At 43.5% G+C, this 19,798-nt stretch overlaps 2 protein-coding genes across 5 annotated transcripts in view; both read right to left on the bottom strand.

Annotated features, from left to right (window-relative positions):
• The window catches only part of evla (Enah/Vasp-like a), a 32,566-nt gene extending 29,432 nt beyond the window's left edge, over positions 1-3,134 (bottom strand). Inside the window, exon 1 of the mRNA XM_080042473.1 lies at positions 2,990-3,134. Coding sequence (XP_079898599.1) covers positions 2,990-3,012 — 23 coding nt within the window. The 5' untranslated portion in view covers positions 3,013-3,134. The remainder of the gene's footprint in view (positions 1-2,989) is intronic.
• Positions 3,135-8,109: 4,975 nt separating this feature from the next.
• The window catches only part of eml1 (EMAP like 1), a 50,457-nt gene continuing 38,768 nt past the window's right edge, over positions 8,110-19,798 (bottom strand). For 3 of the 4 annotated variants that reach the window (XM_080042472.1, XM_080042469.1, XM_080042471.1), the window contains 17 exons: positions 19,181-19,310; positions 18,343-18,492; positions 17,493-17,562; positions 17,170-17,280; positions 16,969-17,064; positions 16,683-16,817; positions 16,384-16,483; positions 16,024-16,175; positions 15,426-15,551; positions 14,863-14,994; positions 14,549-14,616; positions 14,208-14,296; positions 13,685-13,782; positions 11,945-12,032; positions 10,552-10,647; positions 10,327-10,457; positions 8,110-9,931 (listed from right to left, as the gene is read on the bottom strand). In XM_080042472.1, coding sequence (XP_079898598.1) covers positions 9,806-9,931; positions 10,327-10,457; positions 10,552-10,647; positions 11,945-12,032; positions 13,685-13,782; positions 14,208-14,296; positions 14,549-14,616; positions 14,863-14,994; positions 15,426-15,551; positions 16,024-16,175; positions 16,384-16,483; positions 16,683-16,817; positions 16,969-17,064; positions 17,170-17,280; positions 17,493-17,562; positions 18,343-18,492; positions 19,181-19,310 — 1,898 coding nt within the window. In that variant the 3' untranslated portion in view covers positions 8,110-9,805. The remainder of the gene's footprint in view (positions 9,932-10,326; positions 10,458-10,551; positions 10,648-11,944; positions 12,033-13,684; positions 13,783-14,207; positions 14,297-14,548; positions 14,617-14,862; positions 14,995-15,425; positions 15,552-16,023; positions 16,176-16,383; positions 16,484-16,682; positions 16,818-16,968; positions 17,065-17,169; positions 17,281-17,492; positions 17,563-18,342; positions 18,493-19,180; positions 19,311-19,798) is intronic. The other variant, XM_080042470.1, reaches the window with a different exon arrangement.

The following is a 19,798-nucleotide window of genomic DNA, read 5'->3' as shown; positions in this document are numbered from 1 at the left end:
TAGTTGGATGGATCAGAATTGAGTGGTTCCCAGACTTTGTATCCTACTGAATTACCCCCTACTGATGCCTCTACTGCTAGTGCCTTTGGATTGCTATGAAATGAATGGCCCATCAGTAAAATAATTGTAAAGAATTTGGTGATCCACTGACTTCATCTAGCCCCATCTGCAGGTCAGAATTTAATTTTGTCAAAACATTAAACCTATTTATCATCGGTATGTTAGCGATGTCATTATGAGCATGTTAGCAGCATGTTGCCGTTAGCATTTCGCTTAAAGCGCGACTGTGCCTAAGTGCAGCCTGGCAGGGCCGTAGATTTATAAAACTATTTCTCAAATCTCCGCCGCACTTCTTTAAATGTCTGTTTATGAAGGACCAATATTAAAAAAAACATTCTTATACTGTATGTCTTTAAAATAAAACCTATGATCAAAATTTGGAGAATACTTCACACTTGAATCACAGCTCTGTTTAATTTTCTTGGTGACGTTTCAACCAACTAAAGGTCTTCCTCAGGCAATAATCAAACCATGATCAAATAAATTAAATATGAACCTCAAAATGCAATACATATATCCATTAAAAGCCAGCCACATCTACTCAGACTCATTCTCACACATACAGACACCGAGTCCCAGGACTGACAGTGCTCCCCTGTGAGGATGACAGACCTTTGACCTCTCTGGGTAACTGGCCTCCAACCAAACAGCTGACATCATATGTCGCGGTGACAGCAAACAGCACAAACAGCAAGAGTCACACAACCACAGGGTGTGACAGGACGCTCAGAAGCAGAAAGTGCCCCTCATGATTGGTTAAATGAGGGTCACAGTCAACAGAGATTGGTTCTACAGGAGCGCCAGTCATCAGTGATTTGTTTTCCGGTGCTCGTGGTAACGCCTGTGTGCCAAGCAGAAATATCGTTGGCTCATCTGTTTGCTCCGAGTGCCCAGCTGGGGCACCGGACTTTTCTGCAAATGTTAACAAGCTGGATCTGTGACAGACTAGGCTCTGCGTTGCCCTGAAGAGGGAACACTGCCTGCTCACTAACATTTAGGAAATGATAACGGCCAATGTTCTACTGCTGCGGGACAAGTGACCGCCATCAAACATGTGATGGTGATATGTGGACGACAGTTCATTATATCTGTCAGATAGAAAAGCTCATTTATCAATGTGATGTACACCATCATAACTCCTTAATATTGATAAACAAGATGTCTATTGATGTTCTAGAGACCTAGAGGGTAAAGCGTATTCTTTCGACATTGTGATCCTAAAATATTTAATCTTACAACTAAAGGGGGTTGACATATAAATCATTAGTAATGTTGTCATAGAGAAAGTATTGCTCACTCATAACGGAAAAGCTGTAATGAACCTTCATGAATGGTTTATTAGGAATCATTGTCTTAACCGGTGTAAGCACATCTACAGCTAGCCACAGTGAAGCATCTCGACCCCCATGTGACGACATCACTTATTCATTATACCTTCGTTGATGCCAGTCGGCCCTGGGGCTAATTGTCATGGACACATAGCACAGTAGGCTACAATATGGGTAGCAAGCAACCCCCCACTTCTACTTAAACCCCTCCCCCACATCCCTCCCTCTCCTCCGCCTCACTCTTCCACCTTCCTCAGCACGCTCCAATCCGCGTCCCAGCGCTAATCCTGATCCTTAAAGGGAAACGCCGCTCCAATTTCGAAGAAAAATACTGTTGTGGGATACATAGAAGGATACTAAGTGTGGCTATACGTATTTCATAGAATTTGGTGATTGCCCCAGTTAGTGTAGAATTGTATAATCCGAATTATATAATGTGTTTCTCTGTATCCGCTGTCATTAACTGGAATGTGTACTGCAACCGATGTGCTTAGTTGATGTTGTCTGCTGAAATGTGTGGAGGAAGAAAAGGAATAACTGATGTATTGGAATAAATCCTGGAAGGATGGTCTAGATGAAGAGTTGTGCACATCATTTTCAAAACACTGCTTGTGGCACCTTTAAAGGTTATGTTTTCTGAAAGATGTCGATGTTGCAATATATTGTTTTCTTTTTTGTCACGTTTTGCAATATTATGATCTGAGTGACTGACCATGCAGTGTGAGCAGCGACCTCATAAATAATGAACATACTGTGAGAGAGCAGGCAGAGAGGTTCTCCTTCTGATGTACTTTACAGTAGATTACGAGAGTGCATGTGGTCAAGTGTGAAGCTCTGATGTTATCTCCTCCGCTCCACATCTGTATTTGAGCCTCAAACAAATCACCACGCTCTAATCTATCAAGGCCATATAAAACAGGGACCCCACTATCCTCGTATCAACTGGAATTATGATAGTCCCACTCCACCCACTCAGCCATTCAGAGATTAGTGCTCTCTATCCCTTTCTTCCTGTCCTTCTTTCTCACACATGCAACTAGTCAGATGGCATCCAAGTCGGAGAACGGCAGAGAGCAGCTGAGCGGACACACTGACAGGCATCGAGAAACTCCTTCTCCTTCCCAGGAAAAAAAAGACCAAACCATTGAAAGACAGGGGTAACCAATCAGGCGTCTCTGAAAACAGCTGGCTCCAGAGAAAACACAGACAGAGGGCTGGAAAGAAGGAGACAGACAGAAAGTCAGCAACTCCTGGAGGATATTTTCCCCTCTCTCCCACTTCCCTCTTGATTTCTCTCCAACTCAAGCATTCTTTTCAAAAGCATGTCGATCTGGGAGGATGGTAGGCTACAGAAGGAAATCCAGATTTGTCTCACGGATAAACAATCCCTACGAATGCTCTTGGAAGAACCAAACAGATTCTGCGGTCTGAAAGCTGAGCCAGGATTTGAACAGACACACTTGAGAGACACTAGAGGCAACATCATTAGTCATTAACCACGCAAATGATTTTTCTACTTTCATTCACACTAACGCTGAAGCACAGAAAGGCTAAAAGAGACAGAAAGAGGGGGGATGACCACGAGTCAAAAGTTGCCTTACCCGAAATCGTCCAGGGAATACATGTCCGCAGAGCAGAACAAAGTCAGGTCCTCAAGCAAAGGATGAAAGGAGGTATCAAAGGGAGAGATTATGGAGGAGAGGGGGAAGTGTCAGCCCGACAGGAGAGAGCTATACACATGCTGTCCGACGCTGAAGCACACTCAACCCTTTTCCCACAGTCCTCACATCTTCGGAAAACGTGTTTAAAAAAAAAAAAATCTCTCCACTACGCCTAAAGAGCAGACATATAACTGAGAGACAGGGAGAGTGGGAGGGAAAGAAGTGAGTGAGCAAGGCAGCGATGAGGAGTGTTGCAACAGAGTAAGGGAATGCAAGAGGGAAAGAGAGAGAGAGAGAGAGAGAGAGAGAGAGATCATGTGACGAGTGCAGACCAGTCACCTCTCTCCACTCAAAGGATTGGAGTGCCGTCTTTCAACCTCAGAGGAATCATTACCACTGGATGGAAATTACATGTTAGCCTCTATAGGAAACGGGAGGGTTTTTACGACACGCCTTTCTGTAGCGTGTCACATCCTGAAAAAGAAAAGTGAAGCTTAAAATAGATTCTACAGCAACTGATTTTTTTTCCTTCAAAGATGCATGTCAGACATAACCCCTAATCACCAATTAACTCCAGAGTGGGAACACACACAAGCAACACACCCGTGGGTTCTTTCAGCTCGCCCTTTCATAAACAACAGCCGAGGCTCAAAGAGAAGCGCACTGCAGGAACAGATGTAATGATTAGGTTAATATCCCAGCAGCAAAAGGATTTCTTTCATCTACTGTAAGTGTAACATTTGTTGTTTCCTTGCGGCTACATAAGAAATCATCCTCAACCGGTGGTCCATCTGGCTCGGGAGCAAATTTAGACTATTAAGCTTCTTTGCCACAGTGGGCCGAGGTGTGGGGAAACAAACAAAGAGCAATGTAGTCCTCCAAAAAGATTAGTAGGGGGGCTTTGTGCTGGGTTTAGAAAATAGTAAGAAAAATGCAAAAGTCTCTGCAATGGAGCCTGGAAGGTCTATACAACACAATATTATCTCGAAAGAGCCTCACTTAGCTGTAGATGCTTTACACAGTATGTGGCGGGGTCATCTGATATGGCCTCTTTGACCTCCATCGAGGGATGGAAGCCAAAAGCCAAAAGGGATAAATATTCATCATCAAATCTACAGCAACACAACACCAGTGTTAAATGTATGGGATATGATAGATTATGACCAGATTACAGTATAAAGGATACGTATATATGTGTAATGCTTACATTCGCTATGTATCTGCATTTAATCCATGGAGAAAAATACCAATACTCATCAAATCATGTTATAAATGATAACAAATAATCTAGAACAAGAGTTCACAGCCGTTTTTTGCTTGGGCCCATATAAAGCATGACTAAAGACTTACTGACTTCTTTTTTGTGTATGTTTTATGTCCAGCAATATGATGAGTATGTTGATATGAATTTGGGTAAATATATGATTTCTTAATTGTCAAGATTGATGTGGATATCCTTTGGGAAATCCCAACAATCAGGTCAGGAACCCCTGATCAAGATGAATGTAACAATGAATATGCAAATATGAAGTCTTGTCTTGTCTTTCTCTCTATTAATGCGGCCGCGTTCACATGACATTTCAATTATGTACGGAACAATACACTTCACTGATTTATCTGCTGACACCTGACAGGACGTACACACAACAAAAAAGAAAATTACTTCGAAAAAAGAAAATCCCTGTTAAATATAAATACACAATATTATAGTTCATTTTGTGAAATAAAATGTTATACAAAAAAGGAAAAAAATCCAGGAATCATAATATAGTTCTTTTTTTTCTCTTCTCTTAGCTGCACACTGTGACGCTGGCTCACGTGGAGCTGCTCTCTGATCAGCTTGGAGGGCAGCAGCAGCAGCCTGCAGTAGGATGCATAACTCAGCGTTTTACCTTCCACTGGCTGCACTCGCTCACGCTACCTTTCCCTGTGATGAGTCACCACAGCAAGCTCTACACAAATCTCCCTGTGTTAATAGTATGAGACAGACGCCTTGCTTTTTTTCTTTTCTTCCACTGTTTCTCTAAAAACCCACTCTGCCTCTGTGTGTATCTTTGTCTCTCTGTCTCTCTCTCGCTCTCTCTGTCTCTCTCTCTCGCTCTCTCACACACAGACACACACACACACAGACACACACACACACACACACACACACACACAGACACACACACACACACACACACACACACAATCACATAATGAAACCACCACTTTTACAAGACTAAAAATAACTCAGCTACACTCACACACGCGCACACACTCATGAGCATGTGCGTGGAAATGGTCCTTCTGCATATACACAAACGCACGCGCACCCTTACATATATTTATCAGCAATGGATGCAGTGGTGCCGAACAAATTATCTCATTGAATTACATTGTTTTTTTTCTTGACTCCAGGTCACTTAGCTCCTGCTTTGTGGAGATTTAAGACTTGGGGCTTGAGTCAAAGAACAGATCTGCCTCTGGCAAAAAAAACAGACTCAAGGGACAGGGACTCAAGTAGAACAACTTTGCAGAAAAGAGGAAGCGGCGTGTTCGTCCAAATGGGCTGGAAAGGTATGAATATGACATGTCTACTCTCGGGGAGCAAAATATTCCAGCTGCTGGCTTCAGCTGAATGAATGTTTATTCTTTCATTTTTATTTTGTATTTTTTTTTCTTATTCCCTTTCTGTCTTTTCCGAAAAGCACTACTACACACCCAGGCGCACACACACACACACACACACACACACACACACACACACACACAGGCAGGCACACGCACGCACGCACGCACGCACGCACGCACGCACGCACGCACGCACGCACGCACGCACGCACGCACGCACACACACACACACACACACACACACACACACACACACACACACACACACACACACACACACACACACACACACACACACACACACACACACACACACACACACACAGCACACAGCACACAGCAACAGTAAAAGTGGAGAGAGTGCACAGTATCTGAGGAGAGCTGTCAGGGTCAATCTGAAGCCATAAAACTGAATGGTGCAGGCTGCTGCTATACGGAGGCAAGCAGGAGTCAAACTAAAGTCAGCAGGGGGGAAATATAAAAGGAATGGACTGTTTCATAAATAGACTACAGACACTCTGCTGCTGCTGCTGGAGAAGATTTGGGCCTTGGCGCGTTCTGCATGCCAATATGAGCATGGAAAGGCCCAGAATACTATCCATACAGGCTGCGAGACAGAATGAGGGTTTTACCACGAGACACATTTTGTATAGGCTGATTATGTACACGTGTGGATCAGTCATGGAGTAGGCTTATATGTGTGTGTGTGTGTGTGTGTGTGTGTGTGTGTGTGTGTGTGTGTGTGTGTGTGTGTGTGTGTGTGTGCGCGTGTCTGTGTGTGTGAGGAGGGGGGGGGGGGGGGGGGATTGGGGGTCTGATAACCTGCCTGGCAACCACCAGAATAAACACCCTCCTCCTCCTGCCATGGTTATATGCCCGGTCATATTCAACGTTTCATTGCACCAGGTGCACCATGGCGCTTAGGCTATATGAAGAAATACATGATGCTGTCGTTTCCATGACAACATGGGTCTGGGATTTAATCTTACACTCAACACACTGGGCGGGTCCGGCGGTGACAATAGAGGGCTACTAGGAGGGGAAAACATGCAGAACTGTTCAAGGCATTATTCGCTTTGTGCATCCGAAGTGTACAAAGCAAACAGTAAAGCCTATGAAGCCGAGGCCCGCTGGGTGGGCCCCTGGATGCATTGCTCTTAATGCCGTCTCCCAGATGAGATAAATGAGCCCTAAGATGTATGGGAGGCTGAGATTCTTTATTACACTATTAGCTGCAGTGTATTCTTAGAATATTAATGTAGAAATGGAGATGAAGGCTATAGGCAGCTCTGTGTGTCGGTGCGCATCTGTCATGACGCGTCAAACACAGCGCATGGTGCTGGCCGCCGCTTACCTCATTTTCTCGTCTTTATTTCAACCGGAGACGGTGCCACCGGCGAGGTGGATGAATAGGACCGACGGCCCGCTTATATTTTCCAGAATAGACAGTCCGAGAGGCTCGAATCTGCTACCGCCGCTGTGTCCCTTGCAGACGCGTCTGCAGCGATATAACACGCCGATGATGATGAGTCGTGTTGAAAGAACGCTAGGCGACAATACGAGCGTGTTCTCCCATCCGCTTTGTGCTCCGTTGTCTGTGCTCTCCGCAAGCGCCGCTGCTTATCCTATAGTCCATGTTCCGCCGGGGTTCGTGCTCGGTACAAGACGGTGAACAGTGGTCGCGGGCCGCCGCCTCCTTCATGCCATATCTTCTTCCCATTCGGAGTGTTTTGGTGAGGAGCCGAGAGATTTGGGGGAAAATGCTAATACTGCGTGAGAAGGAAGGAGGGGGGTGGGAGAGCAGACAGGCTCAATGCTGCCCACCTGCGGCGAAGACGCAGACATGCAGCCCACTAACGTCCCCCATCCCCACCCCCATCCCTATCCCTAACCCAACCCCAACCCCAACCCCAACCCCAACCCCAACTCCGCCCAGAGATTATCAAATAGAGATTATCAGTAAACCAACAAGTATAGTCTACCTATAGGTATAATGTTTTGGTCGGCTATAGCAAGTTATTTTAAAGAAGCACGTTCAGATGTGATCAAAAACCATACTTACTTCGTATACTTCCCTACAAGTCAGTTTAGGTGGTTAATATGGTTTTTATTCATTTATTATGTATAAGTACTTGCTTTGTCATATGTTTTTGTAAAGTAGTCTATATCGGGACCATGCTGCATGGTGATTCTGCACTTAAAGTTAAGATTGATTGATTGATTGATAGATAGAAGTTTAATTTTTTTTTTACTTTACTACTAGATGTAATTTCTCATAACAAACTATAATACTAACAGGAGTATAAAAGTGCACATGATAATACGTCAAGGATTTCCTATATCTTCCTAAAGGAAAAAACAAAACAAAAAATGCAAAACACAGGACACAGCCTTAGGAATTTCATTTAGCATTTACTTTGTGTTAAATGTTCAAAGGTATTCTGAAGCCCCAGGAGTTAAGTGGTAAGACAAATCATGTTACATTCACTCTGCAGAGCCAACCGTCAAAACGACACCAATATGCCTCTTCTCAGTAGCAGTTCTGGTCACCCTAAAATCTGCTGAACCCCAATCAAATACATCTTGATAATTCATGCATGTGTGATATATGTATTTGCTCGCTGTTAACCATAAGATGAGGAGTGAGATCTGCTATGCACTGGAAGGTTGAAAGCAGACATCATTGGTTCATAGCGCTCCAGTAAGTGCTAAATGGTGATTTGCTTGTTCTATTGTGCAGGTGTGCAGACCTGCTGTAGGTTTATCAGGCTGAAGCATTGCATCATGGTCAATAAAAGCACCTAAAGAAGGTGGAGTGCAGTTCATTCCAGCGACTGCTGGTGCCCATCAAATAAACAGTTACAGTGTAATGGTCTCAACCTTCCCATCTTAATCTAGTCTGAGTGCAGTCAAATCCAGATAGATACATATTTAAAAAAAGAAAGGCTTCACATCATTGGAAAATCCCAGATACATGCTTGTCTTTTCATCTTCCTTAGACCTCAAGGCAAAGGAAAGACACAACAACTCATTCTAAAACTCTGAAACAGTGTCAAATACTAGGTTGTCACCCACGTTCAGTTTGTACCAATCTCCAAGCCTCCCAGTTTATTTACACACCTGGGTTTTATTGTAGGGGAAACACTCAAAGGAACTAATTTTGGCAGTGAAGGATTTCACTCCTGATCAATAAATAATAGAAAATGTGCCCTTTTTTATGACCTCTGGAAGCACAAAAAGGTAACAAATACTGTTGTGGAAAAGGGTTAAAATCCTAACCATGAATTCTGATGATCTAATTTTTTACATTACCGTTAAACTATTTGCCAAAATCATCATAGTTTCAAATGTCAGGTTACATCTCACATTACTGGACTGTATCATCCTTGCTGTATTTAATAAACATGTCCACCAATTTGATATCACTGTATGTTTTAGTGAGATGTGTTGAGGGCACGTTCTGATATGTCAATGTTAATAATAGCGGAGTGTCCTGTGTCACTGGTGCTTTCCTGAGTTGTTAAATACAAAATAAAAGAAAGTTTCACAACTATAAAATCACCATGTTTTTTCTTTCCATACACAGTTTTTGTTCCAATACTCTTGGATCTCCATGATAATCATTGTGGAGCGGCTCTGACAGGCAGCGAAACAAAGCTCCGCAGTCCACTATCTGTGGAAGGAGTGTGCATCACACAAGAACACTGAAAGCTAAACTGTCAGGAAGTCAGAGCCTTTGGTTCTGTTTCGATTTGATCAGTTTGATCTGTTTCGTCATTGGTGAGAAGGCTACAGTACGTAAGAGAGAGAGATTTTATTTTTTTTACATGTAGTGTGAAAAAGGGAAAAAAGGAAAAAATTAATTCTGGATTTTTGTATTTCAATCAACCGCTCATTACACCTCCAACAGTACACCTCCTCTGGGATCTAGTGGGAGCATATCAGGAAGGAAACCTCAAGGAAGCTCAGGTTCCTCTTCTATCAATTCACTTCAGTTCAAGTCCAGATCCGTCTTTTAGCATCAAGGGTTCATTAAAGTTTGGTTCGGATCAGTTTAGTGCAGTTCAGTTCAGTTCAGTTCAGTTTGCCTGGGCTGGGTTTCAGGCCCCGGCAGCAGTTAGAAATGGATAGTGTCCGTTTCCATCAGACTATCCTCCACTGCATGACGCTCATGTCCTTCCCTCCTGTTGACACCAGGTAGCCGTCTTCATACAGGAAGGTCACGTTGGTCACGTGGCTGCTGTGGCCGCCGTAAACATGGCTGGGAGCCTAACAAAAAATAATGCAAATAAATCCTGTTATCCCTTTCTTCCCCTGCTCTTACAATTAAAGGTGCTGCGAGGAACTTTCAAATATTGCTGAAACAGTCAAATTTTTCCTCTGATGATTATAAATGACATGTTACAGCAAACAAGACCATCAGTGCAAAGAATGCTATTTTTATATAGTTTTTCTTAATGCCTTTGTCATGGGTACGCTTACCCAGAAACTACAGCTGGGGTTTTAAAAACACTACCGCTTTTGTCCAAACGGGGTGCAAGAATTAACACAAACTGAAATTTCCTCGGAGCACCTTTCTGGGCAACAAAGTTGGACTGGAATATCTAGAAAAATATTTTCTTCATGTCACTGAGTTGTCTGTTTTGCAGCATTCAGTTTCTTACCCTGAACTGTGAACAGGGGTATGAGAACAGATGGACCTTCCCAAAGTCGTCTCCTGTAACCAGGAGGCTCTTATCATTGGACCTGCAGACAGCATTGATGTCTGTGCCATCTGAGCCGTCGGGCCACAAGCCTAATGGGAAGAGAGCGGTGAAAATGTGTTTTGAATGGACATTAAGAAGCAAACACACGACCGAAGAGGAGAAGGGAAAGGACCAACAGCTTACCAAAGACCTGGAAGCCCAGAGGGCAGGTGAAGGTGGCCCATTCAATATCTCTGGTGGTCTCCACGCTGACCACCTGTTTGCACACTGAAGGGATCCCTGAGAAAAATACACACAAACCAAATACACAACCTGTTTGAGAATGAATTAATAACATGGGTTCTGTTACCTCCACAAAGTCAACACTATGCAAGTGTTTATATGTTGTGAGTCCGCATCATTGAGTCTTTTTGATACATTATTTTCGGCACCTATTTCACAGCAAAGATCATCTCTGGTCAACTCAATAAAGTGAGATTTAGATTTGCCAACATTTTACAATAAGATGGCAAAACAAATTTTCAGCAAAATACTAATGGTTAACTCAGTATACTGTACAATTGGGCGAAAATGTAACTTTTTATTTAAATTTTTTACATTATTCACTCGATAAGAATCTATTTTCTCAATCGGCTTTTTGACCCCCAGCGATGAGACCCTACAGGGAAACACATTTCCACCAACTTTAGAACAGTTTTGAGAATTGTTTTCTTTTCTTCTTGTTGATTTAAAATGTGGGGGCCTATTCCGGTAAAATATGATGTCACATACTTCATACATATCAGAGCTCAGCACAATTTGATTCTAAATGGAATGACGGTTAGCCTGGCATTCCCAGACCTGCCACTAGGCGCTGGCAAATTGAATTTGCTGTGCCTGTTGGTCTGGACACTCTCCATTGAAGCTTTTTCAGAAAGTCCAGAAATCCAGACTCACGTTTCAATTGGTTCTATCTAATATGGGCGCGCCAGAGCCCTTTGTATGGTGCTCTGGGACGGACGTAACTGGATGACGACAGTGACGTGCATGCGACGTCAAAGCCGTGATAGTAAACATCAAAGATGGCTGTGGATATGTTGTGTGAGTTTGAGACTGCTTTGGCCTCGACCCTTTACGATTTGGAAGACGGCACTCAAATCTTTCATTAGCAAGTAAGTGGAATGTTCTGTTTTGCCGACAGACCATGGCAAACGTTTAATTTAACAGTTTAACAGCTGTTCGCTAAACGAACGGGGCTTAATACGTCACCTTGTGCATCGCTCTGATTGGTTGTAGTGCTATCCAACTGCGTGCAGTGACATTTGAAATGCAGGAGTAGGAGCCGCCCCTTGAGTTGGAAATTATTATTGATCGTGGCCAGACCCTCTATCGTTCAAAATATCAGGGTCTGGATTTCCAGGCTAAATGACGGTAGCTCTTTCAGTCAAATCTGATCAAACCACAGGCACACAGGTTTGATGCAGAAAAATTGTTTTTAAGGTTCATCTCCTAAAATCAGCTCCCACATTGTTTCCGATTTGTAACATCACACAGATGTAAACATCATACATTAAAGGATGACAGAGATCATACTTACAATACAGTATCTCATAGTCCCCTGAATTTGATACCAGGTACTGGGAGTCCACCGACCAGTCCAGATGGGTGATGAAACTAGAGTGACCCTGAGATATGATACAAAGGGACCAAGTTAGACATTTATCTTTACACGCACTTCACAGTGTCCTTAGAGGGAGAGGTGGTTTAGCATAGGTCTATGCATCAGAAACAATCCTAAAAATGTAGATTGCATTGGATACAGCAACCCCTTGGCTTTAGTCATTACGCTCACATAGACACGGCACTGTTAGGCCTTTCACACCAAAATGAACCAAGAGTCAGTTCCAGGCTGGTGTTGGGGTCAGTTCAAAACTGGTTACAGCCTTATCCCAGTTATGAACCGGTTGGTTTCACATCGACCGGAGACAGCCATGGAGCCGGCAAGAGAGCAACGTCATGACGTCACTGTAAACGTGTGTGTACGTCACCCGACGCCGCTGCTCTTGTGGCTAAAGGCCAGGACACACCAGTCCGACTTGTTTCTACTTGTTCCGACTACGCAAAAAATGGGGTCGGCCGTTTCAGGAAGCTCCAGGCTTCCCGTCGCGGCCAGAGAACACACCAAACTGACTGCTGACTTTCCGTACGCTCTGTTGCTTGCGCGGGACGTAATGTCTCCATAACAGCAGGCGGCGCTAATCTGTATTGTGGCCCGAAAAAATAAGAAAGCCGGAAATGATGGGACAGCTCTCTAGAGCATAAACATTAGATAGAAATACGTATTTATATTTATGGACCATAAGAGCACAATTTTTAGCAGAGAGTGTCGAGCATGGTGTCGAGCAGTCAACAAGGGTTGATGCATGTGAGTACTCTCAAAACGAAACGAACAAACACATTAAAACGATGGCTAGCTGTTGTTAGCTGTTTGTGCTACCCGCCTCACTTCCGGGCTTCACTGATTCGCTAGCCCTCCACCAATCAAATTGCTCCAAATGAAAGACGGTCGGCCAGCCTGTCGCCGCCGATTGAACATGTTCAATCGGCGGCGACAGGCTCAAAACAAGCCCGACGCCCTCTACGTCGGCCGACGTTACGGCACACACCAAACAGATTCGTCTCCCGACCCCCTATCGACTCTACGACGGCGATTTTCGGGCTGGTGTGTCCTGGCCTTTACGCTAAAGCTACCGCTAGCTTTAAGCACAACAACAGCGGCGAATACGTCTTATTTCTACACTTGTTGGCTCTCGCTTTGCTTTCTTAAGCAAACAGGACCCATACAGCGTATTCTCGCCGGTCAATTTGATCGCTACGTTCGGTAATTATGTTATGTTTACGTCTCGTAGTAGCGGTGTTTTTAAATATGGCGGGCATGAGGTTTGAGTTGCTCTGGTTGGTCAGGATAATCCCTCCCCCAACCGTTCGCGCAAGCAGTTCTTATCAAACCCTGCTCAATCCTGGGGTATGAGTTCTCCCGGTTTTTACGGCCCGGAGCAGGCTCTCTGGCGGTGTGAAACCAAAACACTGGCTCTAACTCCGAACAAGCCCAGAACTAGCTCCGATTTTGCGGCGGTGTGAAAGGCCTATGTGTGACTCAGCTCGTTGTCATTTATCATTTTACAGGTTCTCTATTCAAGCACAGTGAGGACAGGGTGTACAGAGTGGAGGCCCAATATAGAGCCGAGGAGGGGACTAAACAGAAAGCTGATGCGGGTTGGAACTAAAAATAAAGGAACAGTAGATGAGGAGGGGGATTATAAATACAGGTGCTCACCGAGCACTTCCCCACTCGGCTGTACTTCCTCCCGTTCTCTGCCACGGCGTAGATATAGATGTAGTTGTCGTGGGAACCGATAGCCAAGAAGTTACCGTCTAAATAGAATAAAACAACAAAAAAGAAGACAGGAGGATTGAAATAAAAGAAAAATTAAGATATGTTGAGGTTTTATGATAGTTGGTAGACAAACAGTATTTGGAGGGTATAGATTATAACATGTATGGATTAGGTTAGCATGAAACATCCCAACCAAATTGATCTTTAATGGCAGCTCTGGTTGAAAGCATCTTCATGTAACATTATTTCTCACAATATCATATATATAATATAAAACCTGAAATCATCCCTAGACTTGTAGCTTTGCAAATACATGCCCAACAAAAATGACCAATGTTGCTTTTTTTGTTTAATCCTTTATATTTTCCCCAGACATGAATGCATGCTGTAAATTTATCAGCAATAGGAAGAACGGGCATTGAGAATGACACTGTGCGTGCACAGGCAAAACACACAGTCATACCTGGCCCGAAGCTCATAACAGACAGCTGTTCATTCCCATCTGTGTGCACTGTGACAAGATCCTTGGAGTCAGTGTCCAGGACCAGCCACCTGCAGGATCAGTGACAAACTGCTCAGAAATCTGTTTTTTCATTAATCCAATATAATGAAAATCTGCTCTAGAAGATTTCAGCAATGACTTGTTTTCTACTAAACAAATCAAGGCAAGGTTATCTACGGCGAAATTCAGACACAAGGCAATTCAGTAGCATGAAAATACCTTCAAAATAAGACATAACAAACACTACATTTCTTTAGAAAGGGAATATCCTCCAATTCATTTTTTGTTGACGGCTCCCCTACCTGCCAGTCTGGGTTCCTATGGCAACCACAGCACCAGAAGGGTGGAAGCCTGCTGATTGGGCGGCATCCTGTCAGAAACAAGAAGAAGAGTATATTTGAAGTCCAGCTTCTCTCAGAAAATGTGTTTTGTTTATTGTCATTTTTGGATGTTTAATTTTGTCTGTCAACAAAATACCCTTAATGTATAGATTATATTGTGTTTTTAAGGACATCAATACTATCATGATATCAATGATAGACAGTAATCACCATGTGTTATGTGGTACATCGTTCCTATATCTGACCCCCAGGGGGCAGTGTTGACTAAGACTTACCTCCATAGGCTTGGTCCAGATTAGCTGATGGGAACTGGAGTCCCACATGCAGACCTGTCTGTCATAGCCACAGGTGAGGAACTGAGGCTTCCAGGGGTGGACAGCCAGACCCCACAGCTCGTCAGTGTGACCCTGAAGAGGAGACCAGAGTTTTACTTGATCGGCTACGACATCAAAGCCTTTAAAATTTAAGCTTCACTTTGCCCAGTTCTTACACAACACCATACTGCAGTAGAGAGTCGACAGTTAATGATGAATGGAACATTATCTTGCTCAAGCTACTCCAATTGAAAATGCATTTCTCTGTCAATTCTTCATAAACATAATATTTTCTGGGTTGTCAACTATTGATCACAGACAAAGACATTAAAATAATTTCACATTGGACTCAAGGTCTTTCAGAAAACTGTAAAGGACCTTTTTCAACTATTTTCTGATATTTGATAAACTCAACAAAAAAAAAGTTTTACAGGGTAAATTACCTTCACATTAATCAGTAATAAGAGTAGTTAGCGAGTCAAAGCCATATATCATAGTAACATTTTAGCCATCTATGCACCTACCTGTGTTATAGGTATGAATTCTCCATCCAAACTGCCTTGCAGAACAAAGTGCTTTGTGGTCCCGATAAGTACAGTCTCCCCTCTGCCCTCTGCTATGGTCCGGATGGGACCAAACAACTCGGGCACCTGTGGAAAAACAAAATTATCATGTAAACCATCTGCTCACCTGCAATACAGCATCTGCCAGAATCAACATCATCCAGTCTTTAACTGCATAATGTGGTCTCCTTAGAGCAAATAAGACATGAGCGATCCATAAATCTCATCACTATAAATGCCCACAAATCTCATTGAGAGCACAAACCCTTCCATCTCATCCTCTGTAATATTTATTGTAATCAGAATGCACAGTCTTCCGCCGTGGGCAGGAGAGCACTTTTCTGGCTAATATAAGCAGCATCCTAATTCAAACGAGATAGCTGGAATATGCTGCTTAACATTTTATTGAAAACATTTAAAAAAGAAAACGGTATTAGCCGATCAAATCATTAGGGACGCTGTAGAGGCTCCTAATCATATCATATGTATGATTTATTAACTTATCTCTTCATGATATGTTTTAATTGATGGTGATATCTGCCGAGCTCCTTTCTCTCACCTCCACCGTTTGTATTTGCTGGTAGCCGCCGTCCCAGGAGACCAGCCTGCGGTCTTTGCCTCCGGACAGCAGCGTGCCGTTCCTCAGCATGCACAGGGCAAAGATGCTGCCTTCGTGAGCTCCCTGGATGACGTGGCTGATGCGATTAGTGCCTGCGTGACAGAGAGCAGAGGAGACGGATGAGACAGACACAAAGGTTGACGGCAAGAGTAAGGGCAGATTAACGGACAGATAGGGTGATCAATGAATTAATGGGACACAACAACAACAACAAAAAAAGACAGGGAAGTGCTCTAGTTGGAACACTGTTTAGAAATAAAGGTTAAATGAATGAATGAACGAACAAACAAACAAACGTGCCTTTTCCCCACACCAATATGTTTCCACTTGAGTCTCCCGTGATGGTGTCTCCATTTTCTGCAAAGGTCACACACAACACAAACTTGGGCTTCTCCTGCTTCTGCAAGAGACACAAAAAACACATGCATACTGTTTTATTTTTTGCCAGAATACCACTGATTGTGTATATTTCCCTTAACCCAACACAGGCTGCAAGGGCTTTAATTTGTGCCTCTACTGTATATCCAACTTTATTGCTTCATGATATTGATCATACATATGGGAAACATGGTGTTGTGAGTGTGTCTGCTGTTTCCTACCTCAAACAGGCCTTGCTTCTTGACCAACATGCCTTTCTCCAGGTTCCAGAAATAGAGATGGGACTTGCCACAGGTCACTATGATGTTGCAGTCTGTCGGGTGAAAGTCTACGGCAAACACAGACTCGTTGGAGCACTGAAACGAAACGCACGAAACAAGGAACCAAGTGAGGGGCTGAAACTGTATGTACACTGGTTTATTAGGAAAACTGATCTGATCAGGACGCACACACGCACACACACACACACACACACACACACACACACACACACACACACACACACACCTTGACCTCAGCCAGTCTGTCCTCTCTCTGCCAGTCCCAGACAGACAGGACGTGGTCATTGGAGTCGTCTACGACACACAGGGTGTTTCCTCCGTTCTAATGCACAGAAAAAGACACAGAAATGGTTAACCTTTGTCAAAAACATGTCAGAAACAGCCTCTGATGCCTTGTTAGACTGTGTGTCTGAGGGCATTTCCTTACCGACTTGGAGAAAGCCAGGCAGGCCAAGGCTCGGTCGAAGAAGCCTGTGCCCAGAACATGGAGCGTGTTGAGGCTGACAGAGTCCCACACACGGACATGAGGAGCCAGCTGCTACCAGGAACAAAGAAACAAACATGGCCACAAAAGAAGGAGAGGTTTATCTTTAGTATGATGCCATTTAAGGCTTACAGAAGCACAGAAAGTGAACGCAGAGTGTTTTGTTAAGCTGAAAAGTGTGCAAAAACATAACTCCACAGTACACCACAAAGAGATATTAAAGGTTCATGTGATAAATAAAGTATCAATAAAGAGACCTCACTCACTTTGCCATCTGCAGAGGTGCCCGCCACCTGCCCGGTTGCTATGGTGATTTTATCTGGGTGCATGGCCAGGCTTGGAGAAGAGAAAGGCGCAAAAGACAGACATGAAAAAACAGTTAAAAAGCCTTTCAACATCAAGAGGAGCGCGTGAATAAAGATGAGCAGCGTGCTCACAGAACATGAAAGTCACATTTGGCAGGGGAGTTTAAAAAAAAGAAGAAGCTATGGATACGACATTCACTGTCTGTGCTGCTGATGTGAGGGTGAAATTAAACAGTTTAGGATCATCTCGTCCTCCTTTTGAGCGAGGCGGTGGAACAACAGTCTTAGGGTGTGTAAAGCTCCAACACTTTGTCTTCAAAAGGAGTGAGACTCTGTGTTTGCAATCCATCCTTTGATCTGTAATCCAAAGTGTTCATTAACGATTCAAACTTTTATTAACCCCCAGAGTGTAATAAAATGAACGCAGCCGTTTGTTTCTAAGTTTAGTCTCACGGTTTACTGCACACCTTCACACAGACTCATTTTCATGCTCGTGCACAGACGCATGCAAAACGCACACTCGAGAACACTGTTACCTTCCATCATTATATGTGGTTATTCTGCAGCAGGAGTACACAAAAAGATTGAGTAGCTTCCTGTCCTACCTCCTGTGTGCATGAGTGTGTGTTTGTGTGTGGGTGTGTTTTGCACTCACACTGGGTATCAAGAAAAGAAAACATGCTGTGAATAAAGTCTACTTTTTAATGGTGTAAAAATGAATGAGGATGTGATATGGATCTGCAGGCAACATGTACATAGAAGCAGCCCCTTGGTGTTATTGGTACATATTCATTATCACTGAGTGTCTCACCATTTGATGTCATCCGTGTGTCCTGTGTAGTGTCTCTGCAGCTGCTCATCCACATTGAACAGGACCACCACGGAGGCGATGAAATACACTGTCTCGCCGGTGGGCAAAAGGTAAAGGTTGGAGCGACAGTCTCGGCCACGGTAACCATAACTGGACATTCAAGAAAGGGTCAAGGAAGGAAGCTAAAAAATAACATCCAAAGGAATTTGGGAACAAATTGAATATCTTTGGGTTTTAGACTGACAAAACGACTTCTCCAATGTGTTGTAGATCAAGAGACTAATCGTTTCGATTGGCTGATCAATTGTTATCCGAAGGATTAAACGTAAACTAGGCTATTGTTTGCTTACACTACAACAAGCAGGTGTAACGTTACAGTAATCTTGTACACATAAACATAATCTGCAGCAGACAATCTGTTTGTGTATGTGTGCGTGTGTGTGTGTGTGTGCCTGTGCTTTTCTCGTGAGCCCTAATCTGCTCTTTGTCTCCCTTACAGCCTCTTTCTCCCCCTTTGGGTTTCTGCTACACAGAACAGAACTCAGCATTGATTATTTCATCAACGAATGAAATGAAGGAGAGAAACCACAAAATGAAACAAGATACAATTAAAATAGCACAACACTAGAGCTGCTGGCGTCTCAGGCCTGACAGCTGTGTGCAGGTTATTACTGCAGAGCGAGGAGCAGGCTCCACCTGCGGCAGCTACGGCACGCTGGAAAATGGACATTCTGAACAGATCAACTCTGACGGATGGCGAGAGGGGACATAACACATTGTTCAGCTAGTTCTGGCCTGGATTAATATCTTTTTTTCTTCTTTCAAACAAAAAGGATACACCCAGTCCAGTTTGAGTTTGTTGCCGGGCAGCTCAGCTCTGGTCTCCAGGCAGTAGCTGTCCACCTGGTCTTTGGGCATGTACATGGTGATGGGGCGACCCTTCAAGAACATTTTCACATAACCTTCCTCTAGAAATAAAAGCAACAGAAAGGACTCAGTGAGAAGGAAAAAAAATGCAGAAAAGCACAGATGTGACAAATGTGAATGTAGAATTATGTCTTGTTTTATGACAGTATGACAAAAAGACATGACAGACGTTTTATTATGATGTGAATGACAAGGGTGGCAATGTTGCAGGTGTGACAGGATTAGAGGGTAATGGAGAGATGTGATAGGATGGGAAGGGGAACAGAGGGGAGGGGAGGGGGGAGTTTAGATAAAAGGATTCAATTAAAGACAATAAATGACAGAATTTGCAAAGACAAACAAATGAGCTTTTTCACTGACTTTATTAGTCACTTCAGAAACATTCTTATGACAACAGAATAGCACAACATTTAACTGCAAACGCTTTCAAAACATTGCATAAATATTCAGCTCACAGCAGAGGTTAACCGACATTAAATGCAGACACAAAAGCAGAGCGATGGAAAGGTTATGATCAACGTTATGAAAA

This window comes from Ammodytes marinus (genome assembly GCF_949987685.1).
Source record: "Ammodytes marinus genome assembly, chromosome: 15".
NCBI classification, from domain to species: Eukaryota; Metazoa; Chordata; class Actinopteri; order Uranoscopiformes; family Ammodytidae; genus Ammodytes; species Ammodytes marinus.
This window is presented reverse-complemented; position numbering and strand designations above follow the sequence as displayed.